Source organism: Lampetra fluviatilis, chromosome 1 (assembly GCF_964198595.1).
Source record: "Lampetra fluviatilis chromosome 1, kcLamFluv1.1, whole genome shotgun sequence".
NCBI classification, from domain to species: Eukaryota; Metazoa; Chordata; class Hyperoartia; order Petromyzontiformes; family Petromyzontidae; genus Lampetra; species Lampetra fluviatilis.
In genome coordinates this window covers 18,543,072-18,558,860 of record NC_136275.1, presented here as the reverse complement: position 1 = coordinate 18,558,860, position 15,789 = coordinate 18,543,072, and the positions used below count along the sequence as shown (strand labels likewise).

At 46.6% G+C, this 15,789-nt stretch overlaps 1 protein-coding gene across 5 annotated transcripts in view; it reads right to left on the bottom strand.

Moving 5' to 3' along the window:
• Positions 1–3,959: 3,959 nt before the first annotated feature.
• The window catches only part of LOC144936275 (uncharacterized), a 35,442-nt gene continuing 23,612 nt past the window's right edge, over positions 3,960–15,789 (bottom strand). For 4 of the 5 annotated variants that reach the window (XM_078863484.1, XM_078863429.1, XM_078863385.1 and 1 more), the window contains 3 exons: positions 12,805–13,293; positions 8,045–8,208; positions 3,962–5,407 (listed from right to left, as the gene is read on the bottom strand). In XM_078863484.1, coding sequence (XP_078719610.1) covers positions 5,327–5,407; positions 8,045–8,208; positions 12,805–13,293 — 734 coding nt within the window. In that variant the 3' untranslated portion in view covers positions 3,962–5,326. Of the gene's footprint in view, positions 5,408–8,044; positions 8,209–12,804; positions 13,294–15,789 lie in introns of all 5 variants that reach the window. The other variant, XM_078863658.1, reaches the window with a different exon arrangement.

Below are 15,789 nucleotides of genomic sequence, written 5' to 3'. Positions count from 1 at the left end.
AGCGAAAAAGTACTCTGTGGAAGCATCTGCTAAGATGTGTGAGGCCTACAAGGCATATTTCAGCTTGCCTTTCGGGGATTAACACAAACCCTGGGCACCTCATTTCACCTGCGAGCAATGCAAAAAAAACTCTGGAAGGTAAGATGGACAATTGTTGCTCAGAATTTTATGTTATAAAATTTGTTACAAAATTTATAATTGTAAAAATATTTTTTTATGTTTTACAACTTTCAATGTTATTGAAAAAATATATAATATGAAAAATGTTTGCGAGAATCTCTTACACATTAGTCATGGGTGAAATCTATTTATTTTTGTAGGATGGTACAGAGGGGAAAATAAAGCCATGAAGTTTGCTATCCGAAGAATTTTGCGGGAACCCACTGACCACTCAAGCAACTGTTACTTCTGCATGGTCGACCCTTCCAAACATCGGACTGGCAGGAATGCACCTGTTATCACGTATCCGGACCTTCCTTCATCCATCGCCCCGGTGCCACACTGCCATGAGCTTCCCGTACCCACTTCTCCGGAGAGAGAGCAGCCGTCTTTAGAAGAGAGCAGCAAGCCAGAGAGCGAGAAAGACGACGTAGATCCAGATGACAATTTCAGAGGTGGAGCTGAGGAGAGAAACCCATACTACCCCAACCAAAAAGACCTCAACGACTTGATCAGAGATCTTGGTCTCACCAAGTCCAATGCCAAGCTTTTGACGTCTGGGCTCAAGCAGTGGAACTCGTTGGATAAAAGTGTGCAAGTCGCAGATCAGAGGAAGCGTCACCAACCTTTTTACAGCTTCTTCAACCATCAAGATGGGCTCTGCTTCTACCACAATGTGACCAGTCTGTTCGAGGCAATCGGAATCGCCTGTAATCAAAATAAGTGGCGCCTCTTCATTGACAGCTCATCCAGGAGCCTCAAAGTCGTGCTGTTCCATAATGGTAACAAGTACCCGTCTCTTCCCCTGGCTCACTCGGTGCATCTCAACGAGGATTACAACAGCATCAAGACCTTGCTGGACGCCTTGAACTATGATGAGTATGGCTGGGAGGTCATCAGAGACTTCAAAATGGTGGCATTCCTGATGGGTCTCCAAGGCTGCATATGCTACAACTAATCGGAGAGTGCTTATTTATGTTAATCTGTATCCACAAACGCGAACAGAGCCTTGGTCTTTGAAATGTTGCCTTTGTTGACAAGAGTACTTAATTCAGGCATTATTACAAAGATAACTTCATCACTGTGCATTACTGCGAAGCAGACACACAGAGCACACCTCCTGGAAAATAGTCTCACAAAATTGGCACAACAGTTAAAATACCAAATGGAAAAGTAAACCACAAAAGCTCAAGTTACATAAGTGAGTCAATACACTAAACACATATCAATTAATTATAATACGAAAGGGGCTGGAGTTCTCGGGCGCAGTGGAGAGCGCACTGCACTGCGGTATTAATTAATCCAGCAACCTGAATTTGTAGTGATAAGTTTCTACCCTTTCAACTGGTACAAAAACTGACACCTTTATACAAGGCATCATGTTTGCAATAACCACAACACAAGCAGTCAAAATGCAAACAAAAAGAAACAACTCTGATGATGATAATGATATGCGCTGTCCTTGAAGTTGATTGGTCCACACCCGAGACAGCTTTTCTTAGAGCCTAGTCTCCATTGGTGTTGGACCAGATGACGCCAAAATGCGTACAACTCAAAAACAGCGCACTATCAGAGTATTGAGAGCTCGGGGTAACCTGAATTTGATTCATGGCCACGGACAACATCAGTGGCAAGTGATTTCTGAACTTTACCAACAAGCGCTGGTCACCGTGGTGAAGTATGGCCAAGCCTCGTGGCCAATATCTTGGGAAAGCCTTGAAATAGCTGGAGATTGTCAAGTATATACCTGCCTTTGATAGTAAGACCTTGCCATTATTACAGCTTGCCTACCAAGGTTGAAGGCGTTACAGCGTGACATTATTTAACTCTTGTCAATTTGTCCGTCCGTTCGGTCGTCTACTTTTTGCCACACTGAGCTCTATAGCTCTTTTTCAGAAGCGACCTGACCGCAACTGATAGCTCAACGAAAGTGGCTTATCATGTGGATATGTATAGCGGTCAAACATTCTAAATGCATGTTTCTATATGTGGAAAGAAAAAGCGAAGGATCCGGATAAAAATCCACGTGACCTCGGGAAGAGAGACACGCAAACTCAATATATACAGGTGTCAGGGTCGGGATCGAATCCACGACCTCCTGTATACCGGGTGAGGTAGTCAACATGTCGCCAACGGTGGCAACAAACAATTCAGCGCTAAATAAAGAAGTATTTTGGCCAAGGCAATAGTGTCACACATCACGTGCGCGCTTCTCGTTAATATTATTGATTGTGATGTCATCTTACAACATCATCTCTTTGCGGCTTGGAATATAACAGTACCATCATCATCATGATCAATTCACTGTTGGAACGAATACATCTCTAAGCTGCCGCCATCCCCTCGGATTCTGCAATGTAACGATTCACCGATTAGCTGCATGAACTCATTTAATCGCTCTTGGCTGCCACTCCGTCAATGTCCGACCACCGGTCATCATCTCTTCCAGCGATGTGTCCTGCACAAGCCCACTTATTTTACTGAGCAATCAAAAGAATGTCTTTAATCTGGGTATGTCTTCGAATCCATGGGTTCCTCTTTTTGTTTCACAATGTAATTCCAACCATAGCCCTCTCAATCTTGATTTGCAGCTTTCGTGACTGCAGGAATCCATACTCTTTGGATCTTTCGGTAAAGTCACGTAGATATAAAAATAAAATAAATCACGACGTTTCGGGCGCAACACAAGCGTCCGTCATCAGGTGGGAAAGCATGGCTTGCTGCTATACCTACGTGACTTTACCGAAAGAACCAAAGAGTATGCATACCCCTCTCCACGCGTCTTGCACACTCTCTCTACCTCTCTCGACTTTCCAATATTTGCACACTTTTACATTTCATTAATGTCAACGTTTCTGATCCATGTCAGAGCAGGTAGTACAAAATTCATCATTATACTTTCATTCATACTTTCAATGACAGAAGCACGTTGGAAAGCATTTTAGAAGCCTAGATTAGAAGTTTTTGTGACTGCAAGGATTCACTCTTTGGTTTTTTCGGTAAAGTCATGTAGGTAAAACATTTAATGAGAAAACAACTAAATTGATACAGTAATTTAGCTGTGACGGTTCCACCTGAAGACGGAAGCTTGTGTTGCCTCTGAAACTTCGCGATTTAATTTAGTTGTTTTTTCATTTAATTTTTTACCTACGTGACTTTACCTAAAAAACCAAAGAGTATTTTAGAAGTCATCCTTACGCATGGCTCATCTGGTGGACCCGAATCGCATGAGAATAATTGTCAGACCAGGGTTTGGCGAGTGGGGTGTAACCATGTTAATTGTCAAGGCAGCGTTTACCTGGGGCTGGGTTCACTCACAGAGACAGAGAAGTAAAAAATATAATCGGGTGACTGCGTTGAGTATTAAAATACTTCGTAAATTAGTGCTGTTCAAAGCACTTATATTGACCGCAATAGCACCGCTATGCAGTGTTTTTGCACTCTACATCTCTCCAAAAAGCATACCATGTCTCAAAAAAACTCTGAACTTCAAAATCAACGTTTGAGAACGTTATTTTTTAATGTCATTTTACACACCGGTATTGGGGGAAACAATGTGCACAGGGCAGGGGGAGCACACCGCCCCACACATCGCAATTAGCGGAATGCCCATTACACTGACCTCCGCATACAAATTGGCGATTCATATGTCCGACTGGGTTAGCAGTGCACACAGCTTTCCATACATGGCAGTGAGCCCGGATTTAGTGGGGGGGGGGGGGGTATTACATTCGTAGAGGGCACAAATTACCAGAGGCCCAAAAACAGAAATAAAACACATTTTATTTATTATAATAATAAAACAGTCAGACTCTTTATTAATATTATAATTTTAAGATGAACAATACAAACAACACTACCGTAATGCTACCTTAATTAGGCTATTTTAATTGAATCCTCAATTTTTTCCCATCTTCCACATATTGCATTGGAGTGTTCCAGCAGCAAGGGTTAGGGATTTGTGTAAGGGAGAGGGCCGGGGGGGAGGGGGTCTTTTCTTCGCTTGTGTCCTGTGGGCAAAGATATCTTAAGCAAGCCCTGGATGTGTTTATATTCTGCATCCACTAATTGTTGAATACTTAAATGCCTTTCATCGGGAAAGTTTCAAAACAAAAATCACTGGAGCAAATACAAAGTGAAGTGTCCACTGGTTCACCCTCATCCCCCACAGCTGCTCATTGCATTTTCTAACTCTTACTCCGGTTTTGTCGAGGTGAACTATTTTGGATACTCAGAATAACACGAACTTTTGGTGCTCCTGTTTCAGGTCGTTACTGGCCGATATCGGTTTTGTAGACTAAGACACGGCGTTCATGACGCCATATACATTTAAAACCAGTTTTCGCTTAGGCAGCCGCCCAGGTCTGAAACCTTTCACCATTTCAGTCAGAGGGTATGGAAGGAGGCCCTTGCCACCTGTGCCGGTTGTCCCAGTATCGTCCTCGTTGTGAACTACCCGTCCTGGGAAATCTGTGAGTCTTCCGAGAACATTAAAAGTCCCGGTTTTTTAAATTGCATAGAAAATACACAACTCACACTTACATGTCGATCACCTCGCTGCCGATACTGTGAAATATTCTTCTTGCCGTGATATTTATTGTTCTTTTGAAGCCCTGGAGATGGCAACCCTAGACATAGGTACCGTATGTTCAGCTCCCGGTGTCATCTCCTTGCCTCCTTTTGCGACGTCATGTCTTTACCGCTCATCACGGCAACATTGCACCTAAAAATCTCATTTGTAACTCAGAATAATTGTGTTGAACCCCTCCACCATTGGATACCTTATGGATGGCTGGTGTGCGGCCATCGCTCACTGAAGGTCGATCAATTCAACATCAACTTCACATCCAAGCTGCCTGGCAGTGCAACCATCACGCTCATTCATATATATATTTTAAGAAATCCAAACAAACGAGCCATTTTAAGTCAGTGCAGAATCTGTCCACAGCATCTTACTGTCTTTGAACACGCATTAGATCTGAGATTGAAAAAATATATATTTTCAAAAACTCCAGAATTCGAGTGCAACACAAAGTTCGTTTCCGGCGAGCTGTTGCTGCCGCAACGCGCCGCAGACACACAAGCGGAGCGCTGCTACGCCCCGGCTGATGGTGCCGCACCCGCACCGCCTCCCGCAAGGCAGCCGGCACCAGCGGAGAGGCCGCCGCTATGGCACGGAGTCCCCTACGAGCTTCACCTTGGGGACGTCGAGTCCTCGCTTTTTCCTCACGTGGTGTATCCTCGCCGCCTGCGAGCACGCGCAGAGAGCAGACGGAGCGTTCTGTGAACAGGGCAACTCTTAATTCCAGCATTTTGCTGTCCGATGTCACTCGATCGCTCGATTGGCACGTCGTAGAGTTCAATCACATCTGCCAAGTCCAGCTTCGAACCGTCGCCACCGCCAAGGGGCAGACCTCAACAAAGTGGCCGGCTATTTGGGTGGGCAGCACCGCAGCCGTGTGTAGTAGGTTTAACACATAGGCTTTCGCGACCAATATTATCCATAATAAATGATATTGGTCGCTGAAGTAGTAACTAATTGGCACGTTTTGTTTACGTAACAAAGCTTACTAATAGGCTGTGTCAGGTGGTGGCGGGTTGAACGACACATGTATATTTACGCGATCTAACCCAAAAAAACCTTTATTATGGACGAGTTAGCAAATCAGTGGGCCAAATCAATCATAACCTTTTAAATCTTTATAATCTGCATTGAAAGCTAATTTATTTGGAACTGCTTATTGTGTTTGGTTTGTTGTCCTCCCCCGCACGGTTGGCTATGTACGGTGCGGAAAAAGGTTGAACATACGTACATAGCCACGCACCAGTCTAAGCCTGGGGCCTATGCGCACGTGCAACCGATTTGTCGTGGAAATAAGTTCGTGTCACGGCCTGTGTGGCACTGTACACAATACAGGAGCAGAGGTGGCGCAGTGGTAACGTGTGTGCCTCACAGGAAGAAGGGCTTGGGTTCGATTCCCAACTCGGTCCCTTTCTGCGTTAGTTTGTGCTCCCCCATGTTCTGTATGGGTTTCCTCCGGTGTCATCCCACAGCTACAATATACATACAATGCAACTGGTATTGGCCAAAACATCCCAATACTGAAAAATTATATGTCTGCAAATGACTTAATTGGGATTACACGCAGCAACATCGCCCCCTCCTGTGTAAAACCTGGCAGGACCCTCCTGAACAAGGATCTTGAAGCTCAGTGAGGCTTTCCTGGGTGAACAAGCAGAGTAGTTAATACTTATGAGCAGAAACCTGTTGAAGTCCGAAAATCTTTTTTTTTATTTAAAGCTTTCGTGGCTGCAGGGATTAATATTCTTGATTCTTTCGGTAAAGTCACGTCGAAGGGAAATAATAAAAATACAAATTAAACAATAAAATTATCACGACGCTTCGATTGCAACACAATCAATCATCATCAGGTGTGAAAACCACAGCAAGAAAATGATGATTGCTTGTGTTGCAATCGAAACGTCGTGAGAATTTAATTGTTTAATTTGTATTTTTTTTTATTTTATTATTTCCCTTCTACGTGACTTTACCGAAAGAACCAAGAATATGAATCCGAAAATCATGCTTGTGATTTATTTTAAACGATCAGCTGATATCGATTGTTGATGCCAAGTTCACAAGGGCCTCGAGGTATAAATTCAATGCATCCTTGGCGGAGAGTTTGTTACAGCCACGCTTAAATTGTGCTTTGCCATCAGTTCTGCAACGAGAAAAAATGGAACAGCTGACAAAACGGGTAATGTACCGCAAAAGACAGCACGCTCGCACAACGACGAGATTGCAGATCTTAATCTAATCTCAACGTGAAAAAAATCCCTAACGCGTACGTGTTTTATTTCAGCACTTTTTTTGTACAAAAACAACACAGTCGTGCAGTGCTTCAAGCATCTTCGTAGAATGAAACGGAGCGGGGAAATGCATGGGGGGTTTCCAGTATGGTCTCCTGCAGCAGACATGGAAATAATTCCAGGGGGCAGAGCCTCCGATTCGACAAAAACAATGTCGACAGGGCCAAAAAAACACAAGCAGGTATGTAGCCGACCGTGATGGAAAACATTTAAAGAATTTTGCAGGTCAGCAAGTGTGCAGCAGCCCCGCTGGCATAACCAATGCCACATCCATCGTCATCAGTCGTCTCGTGAGGTGGGAGAAGTGAGGGAGCTACCTGGGGAAAGTAGACCCGCACTTGTGATCCCAATGACCAAGCTTGAACTTCGGGCCACGCAGAAGACTATAGGCAACTGGTATTTGAACTTGGCCTTAGCATGCCCATGGCTTAATGTTTATTTCTTACAAAAGAGGAGCTGATGTTGTAATTGTGCGTGCGTACGTGCGAGCGCATACGCACGTGGGCTCGTGGGCACACATGTGTGCGCGCACGTGTGTAGTGATGCTTGCCTATGTGCCTTTACACATAAGTGCATGTCAAAATGTGTATACATGCGTGCATGTGAGTGCATGTGCGGGGCGGTGGGACAGTGGTTAGCGCACTGCGCTACGAATCTGGCGACCAGATTTAGATTTCTGCTGACGGCCAACACCAGTGACAATTATCTGAACCAGTCCTGGGCTTCCCCAAGGTTGACTCAACCTTAAATGAGTGCCTGGTGCAGTGTGTACAACATCAGCACTGGGGAGACAAAGCCGGCTGGGATTGGTCTTGGCTACCGACCCCTTCGTGTAGCATCCTGGCCTTCATTGGTGCTTGCTAACAGCACTTTCCCCAACAGTCTGTTGAAGACTATACAGGGCGACCGTTGCCTTTTTTTTGATCCCGTGCGCGCATGCGTGCGTAAGCGTCAGCGGCGCTCGTGCGCGCGTGCGTACGAAAACGTGCGTGCGTGTCCGCGTGCGTGCGCCAACCTGCATGAATATCTGGACGAGGAGGATGGCTCGGCACAGCAGCAGCAGCGTGAGGGTGCACAGGTACACGGTGTCGCCGGCGCCGCGTCCGGCCATCACCAGCCCGCCGGCCGCGTACGCCGTGAAGGCCAGCGCCGAGTAGCCGCAGCTGCCTGCGATTCCGGCTGCGGGGCACCCAGCGAGAGATGCGCAAGTGGTCTCGACAACACGCGCGGCGCCACGGCGCCACCGACCAGCTCAACCGTTCAGCTCACGATGCTGTTCGTGTTAAAGGCAGCGGCGCAAATGGGGTGCCGGCCCTCACGTCGAGTGTTATTTGGAGCTTTCGTGACTGCAGGAATTACTCTTTGGTTCTTTTGGTAAAGTCACGTATAAAGAGAAAATAATAAATGAAATAATAGCATACGACGTTTCGATTGCAACACAAGCAATCATCATCAGGTATAAATCAAAGAGAAAACAAACATAGTTAACTTAGAAATATTATGCAATACCACACAGAGAGTCGGCGAACACAACAGTCAACACCCCACCTGGTTGATTACGTTCTTCCAAAGAGTGCTACATTTGAGAGAGAGAGACAAAACACAGACACGGAGACACAAACAGACACACAAGCAGATAGTGTCCGTGTTTTGTCTCTCTCTCTCTCAAATGTAGCAATCTTTGGAAGAACGTAATCAACCAGGTAGGGTGTTGACTGTTAAGTTAGCCGACTCTCTGTGTTGTATTACATTATATTTCTAAGTATACTACGTTTGTTCTCACGTCGAGTGTTATTTGGTGGCATAGGCATTGAGTGGGGGGGGGATGCACTCGGACCCATGTCAACCACACTACGCCACCGGTGGTAATATTTTTTCTTTGTATTGTTGTATGTAAGAATGTATGTATGGGTTTTCTCTGAGCATTATGGTTATCTCTCACCGTGGAAAAATAGGACTGCAATATGCAACTTCCAAAACAATCTCAATCGGGAGCTTCCCATAGATTAGTCCACAATGAGGCTTCCTATCGGTAAATAAACAGCTAACTATTTTAACACACACACAGCGGTTAAGTCAAACATTTAAATCCCTAAATAGGCTCCTCTTATTGTATTCACGAACAGGAGAAACGCTGGATTCAAGTTCATGAAGCCATTCTAAAATCATCTTCACGTAGAAGTTTACATTCTCCCATTCATGAATTGAATCATAAAATGTCTCACTAATATTTTTGCTGAATAGGCTTGCTGGCTTTTTTTACCGATTGAAAAAAAAAATTGGACGATTTCGAGATAAAAATGTTTTAAACATTTTTCACCTTTCTGGTCCAGGCAAGAACCACGCACGACACCGTTCACAGTTGAAACTCGAATCTGGTTTAACAGCGTGCATTTTGTCGTGTATCCGTACATAGCTACGTGTGAATTATTTGCCTAAGTGTGTTTGTGTATGTTTGTGTGTCATTTATGGCGAGTGGTAGTGCAGCATTATTGCGCTGCGCTACGAATCCAGCGACTAGGGTTCGATTACTGCTCACGGTCAATACAAGTGACGATTCTTCTTAGGTTTTTTCGGTAAAGTCACGTAGGTAAAACATCAAAATGAATGAAAATAAAATAAAATAAAATAAAAAATCACGACGTTTCGGAGGCAACACAAGTCTCCGTCATCAGGTGGGACCGTCACAGCCAGATTAGCTGCATCAAGTGAGGCAATGATTCAAGATGTAATCCCTTAAAAGCGAGTTGAGGGGGGGAGGAGAGGGAGGGGGGAGCTCATCAGACTATGGTAGCCAATGAATGGAACGTATCGGGAGGGAGGGGGGGCGAGGCCAAAAGGGTGGGCGACGGCGTGCAAGCGATTGTGCGCAAGCGGCTAATTACTGCACACGCCAACACAATGGAGCGATTATGCGCAAGCGGCCAACTGCCGCACACGCCAACACAATGGGCAGAGAGGGGGAGGGAAGCTCTAATACACATGATAGACAAAAGAACGAAAATGCCCATGTTAATACCAATGCTGGCTGAACAATGAAGAGAGTACTGTTAAAAAATAACTGGGGATGTTAACACTCGGTAAAGTAAAGTAAAATAGTGCCTGTCAGATAAGATGGTCCAAAAAGTGTAATTAAGTCTTTTTTGCGTGGTTAATAACATCTTTCCAGTGATTACTGAGTTTGTACCCATCATCACGGTTGAAATTATGTCTGTGTTTGTATATTTGTATGGCTTCGTGTACAAACCTTTGATGGTAGCCCGGAGGTTTGCAGAGAACCTTGGTCTCGGAAAAGACAATTTCATGAGAGCCCACCGAGTTGTAGCAATGATCGGCAACGGCAGAAGAATCAGTTCTGCCGTGTTTCAGATCTGACTTGTGCTCGCGGACACGATCAGAAACATGACGTTTCGTTTCTCCAATGTAGCAATCACCACAAATGCAACTCAATTTGTAGACTCCAGGATACTGTAAGTCAGGAACGACATCCTTCACAGATGGAATCAGATCACGGATTTTATGCACTGTACTGAATCGGACTTGGATCTTATGTTTGTTTAGAATTTTGGAGATCTTTTTGGTCACGCCAGCTATGTATGGTAACGTGATGGTTTTGGTCGGAGTTTCATGTGGCTGTTTCTGTGTGGTGGGAGAGACAGCTTGGCTGATAGTACGGTCAGAGTATCCGTTCATCCTGAGGGCCCGATGTACATGTCTTAATTCACCAGTCAGGTGGTGTTTGTCAGAAATGCCATGGGCTCTGTGGTATAGCATGGTTGTATACGTACGATGCGAAAGAAGTTCAACATGCATACATACAGACGTACATTCTACTGCACTGTCCTCTTGCTGCCCACCAGAGAGCTGCACAGCCTACAGCGTACTGATAATACTGGTAGGAGCCTCCTGGTTACACCAACTCACAGGAGATTATTGTGTCCGTCGTGCAGGGAGGGGCTGGGTGGGGAGGGGAGGGTGGGAAGGGGCTGGGTGGGGAGGGTGGGGAGGGGCTGGGTGGGGAGGGTGGGGCTGGGTGGGGGGTGGGAGGGGTGGGGCTGGGTGGGGAGGGGCTGGTCACCCCGTGGTGCCCTTATAAAACTCAACGTTTAACCTTCTCACGCCGGCTTGTGCCCACCCTCACAGTCGGGCATATTTGCGGAATACACCACGCCGCCGTTGACCCTGGCCATTGACCGAGCAACCCAACGTTCCTACCAGCAGCTCCCTCCACAGGAATTTGTTTTGTGACGGTCACCCATCCAAGTACGGTCAGGCTCAACCCTGGATCAATTGCAATCTAAGCTCAATTACCATACATCACCACGAATGCTGTCGCACACTCAACTGCCCATCCAGAGCCAAATTTCCAATGTCGTCTTTAAGATTTAGCAAATTGCTTTAAGGCCAAAGTTTTTCCTAAAGCCACACGATGACCCGATGCTACGACCATGTGCATCATTGCCTTTAAACGCAGGTAAAAATACACACTTGCTACGTGTTTCCGAGAAAATGAAGCAATACTTTCAAGTTTTGTAGTTTAATGGCAAATTTGAGGGCAAGTTCAGGGGTCGACATATTTGGGCTGGTATTTTAAGAGCAAGCGTTTGCATGAAGGATATAACGAATGGTCACGTTACATTTAATATTACTGCTATATTTTCTGTGGGGTGATGGTTTGCCTTGTGGTTTTGCAAACATTCAATGGTAAGGCATTAAAGTGGAAGCTATTATAAGGGTTAGGGTTGTGAACAGGGGTTTGGAGGTTAGAGTTAAAATGTGAGATTTATTTATCAAGGGAAGATAAAATTAATATGAAGACTCTTTTTCAGAAGGATACTGCGTTGGGACATTTGTCCAATTTCATTAATCTCAAAAGTAGTTCTGTGATATATCCTTCCGCTGACCATTCTCAAAGGCATGGGGGGGGTGATGCACTGCTCGCTGTGAGAATTTCAAATGGACACTTTGTCGTGTGACGCTATGGCAACAGCCGTTTGAATAAAAGTGGCCAAAAAAATCAAACATTGGCATAGATTATATAACTCTTTGCAAGGCGCATTTGTCCTTATATTTGTAGTACTGAGGGTAGCTGTCACGGAAACACGCGCTTTCATATTTGCGAATATCTTTTGCCTCTGGTTAATGCCCTCCAAGTGTTGCAAAACTCTTTGATAGATTTGGCCAGTTTTCACTCTCTCTGGGAAGTTCATATTCGCAGCACTGCGTCAATCTCATGTTTCATTCATATTGGATCGTCTTTACAGCACCCCCAAACCCCCACGTTATGGACGCTTTCAACCTTAGTTGTAAAGCGTAACATCAAGACGGACACACACACACACCTCCGATTAGCATGGTTGGCTACGTACAGTGTGGAAGAAGTTCAACAAAGACAAAGATCCTCCGTATAGCCTGAACAGACTGTTTGGGCAAGCGCTGTTAGCGAGCACCTATGAAGGCCGCATAGCACCACGCCCGGCCGCCTTTGTCTCCCTATCGGTAATGTTTACACATTGCCGCAGGTACTCATTTGAGGCTGATTCGACCTAGGGGAGGCTCAGATAATCGTCACTGGTGTTGGCCGTGAGCAGGAATCGAACTCGGGTCGCCGGCTTCGTAGCGCAGCGTGCTAACCGGTGTGCTACTTCTCCCCGTAACACACACGCGTGCACATATTTGGCAAAACGATGGAATGTGGCAGGGCTGGGCACACGCGAGGCCTAACGAAGTCTCACTAACTTCAGTGACGGGGTGGGGGGTGTGGGGGGGCGACACCTGTGTAGGTGGCGGCGTCGATGACGAAGGGGTCCTCGCCGGGGTCGCGCACCCTGCTGCGCCTCGTCGGCAGCCTCAGCTTAGTTCGCACGAACCAGAACTCGGCGCACATGCGGCACCCGGCCAGCGCCGCCAACGTCTTGGTCAGCACGGGTAGCACGTGCAGGGCGAGAGCCAGCGTGGGACCCGGGTGGCCGGGGTGTGCCGCGGATTCCGGGAGGCTCCGGTGCGGTGCGAGCTCAGGGAGGCCCTGCTGCGGCATGGGCTCCGGGAGGCCGGGTTGCATTCTGAGGGCGGCCAGCGGCACTGGCGGTGGATGCGGCGGCGGCGGCGACGACGACGGTCGCGGTGGTGCCAGCGGTAGCGGCTGTAGCCGGGAGAGCGGGGGTGGGGGCAGCGGCGCGTCGAGCGCGGCCACCAGCGCGGTGATGCCGCACGCGCCGCAGTAAACGCAGCAGATGCCGGACCACACGAGCAGAGACAGCCATGCTGTGGTGCACGCACGGTGGGGTGGGCGACACGGGCAGGCAGACGAGGTGGAGGGCTTGAGTGGAGCGGACGACAATTGTTGGTGTAATTATACAGACCATACAGCACATAACAACGCAATGCCCACTCCACAAATGTGAAGGAGACATCACGAGGGATACACTCCACTGCTCCTGACACGGCTATCTGGCTTGACTACTTGAACGTGAAATTGTAGTCGTCGATCTGCATCTACGTCAACCATATGAAAGAAACAAGATAATAGCGGCAATATTCAATTAAATGCCCTTGTCGGTGCACTGCTGGGTAAAAGTTACGTCCGTGCCATGCCAGTCGTGAGCCCCGTCGAGTGGAGGGCCCTTTGGCCAGCCAGGAACCGCAGGGCTGTACATTATACTGGTAGGAACCACCTGGTTCCACCAGCCCACAGAGGATTATTGTGTCCGTCCGTCCGTCGTGTATCCAAAAATGGGAGGGGTGGGGCTGGGTGGAGAGGGGAGGGTGGGGAGGGGCTGGGTGGGGAGGGTGGGTGGGGGCTGGGTGGGGGGTGGGAGGGGCTGGGTGGGGAGGGAGGGGCTGGGTGGGGAGGGTGGGGCTGGGTAGGGGGTGGGATGGGTGGGGCTGGGTGGGGAGGGGCTGGTCACCCCATGGTGCCCTTATAAAACTCAACGTTTAACCTACTCACGCCGGCTTGTGCCCCCGCCCTCACAGTCGGGCCATATTTGCGGAATACACTACGCCGCCGTTAACCCTGGCCATTGACCGAGCAACCCAACGTTCCTACCAGCTCCCTCCGCAGGAATGTGTGTTTCAGCTTCTACCTCTACCGTGACCGACCGCCGTGATCTCTGGGGTCCCCCTGCTCGTGCTACGACCGCGTGGGCGTCACTGCACGGCAGCTGACTCGTACACCGGCTCCACTTCACTGGCTCTGTGTGGACACCGGTTTGTGGCGCTCCTCTATGGTGTGGGGCAGTCTAATTGCACATTGGGTACGTGCAGAGCCTCTTGTTGATATTCCACCGCCGGGTCGTTGGGGTTATTTGATTAAAATCAATTTTTTTTTTAAACTTCACCACACCGGTCAGTGCAGGTTGGTGAAGGTGGGGATATTAAAAAAAAACTTTTTTTAAAACACGCTTTAATTAAATGTACCGTACTAGCAATGGAAGAACTCCACGACTCCAGGAAGTGGCCCCGAAGCTTGCCATAACGTAAGGGGGCCGTGGTGATTTACAGCCAACGTCAGTTTACCGTGGACAATTAGAGCCAAGCCAAAACATAACGTATGGAAAAGAATGTTTTAAAATATATGTTTTTTTTATTTTGTATGATAGAATATAGTATTGTCATCAGTATGACATAAGTATACCAAGTTTGCAGTCGATACCACATTGGGAAGTGGGTTAAAATTGAGTTATAAGATTTGAAGATACAACAACAAACAGAGTGAGTTAATAAACAGCGTGTAATAATGATACAAATAGGATGTTATTGCACTGCCCTTTGTTGATAATAGAGTCTAGCAGCAGCCTACGACACCTGTTAAGCATTGTGGTCACCCGCCAAAGGACTATTTCCAGGCCCTATCCTGCTTAGCTGACGGAATCTGACTAGATCGGGTGCATTCTGTGTGATTGGGTCAGAGACGATGTCCGTGTCTACATTACAGTGCACAGATCATCAACAATTGGACTCCCATGAAGTGGTACTAATATCATTGACCCCAAATGGGTGTTGGGTTAAGTTTCTCACGCACTGAATTCACAACCTTCTGATCGTGATGAGCTCTCTAGCGCAGTAACACTTAGCGACTGCGTATTAAAGTATTTTTTGATAAATGACTGTAGCAAAGTAGGGAACCGTTTATCGTTTCCAGTGGAATTTTAGTGACGCACGCATGGATTGGCATACACGAACATACAAATAGGTGTATTGTGGTCCTATGCGTAACAAGAGTGAGAATAGGTGTATTTAGTCCCGTGTGTAACGGTGTTGCGTAAAGTGTAGAATAAACGTTGTTGCCTCCTAAATAGCGTCTCTGAACGACTCACTACACTTGTGTAAAGGCCATGAATCATAAACAGATTAAAGAAATAAGCTGTTCTACCAGCAACCATTCATATATAATATTAATAATAATTTTAATTCATATTTTACAGCACTTTGCAAATCCGCTGTTGGATGAAGGCCTCGCCATGTTGTGTCACAAGCGTTGTTTGCTGGTCGGTGCAAGGTTGCTGAAGGGAGGGGAGAGTTTTCAAGACTGTTTCAGATATGGCTCGCCAGTGATGTCAACCACGAGCAGGAATTTAACTCTGGTAGCCAACGCTTAATGCAGTTCACGAAACCACTGATCATCCATATTATATTTTATACAAAAATAAATTTTCACAAACAAGTAAAAATAGAAACCCAGTTTGCCATGTCCCCCTCAGTTATAAGTGTTGGCTTTTAAATATTTTTTTAAAGAGTAAATATGACGAATAAATTGTT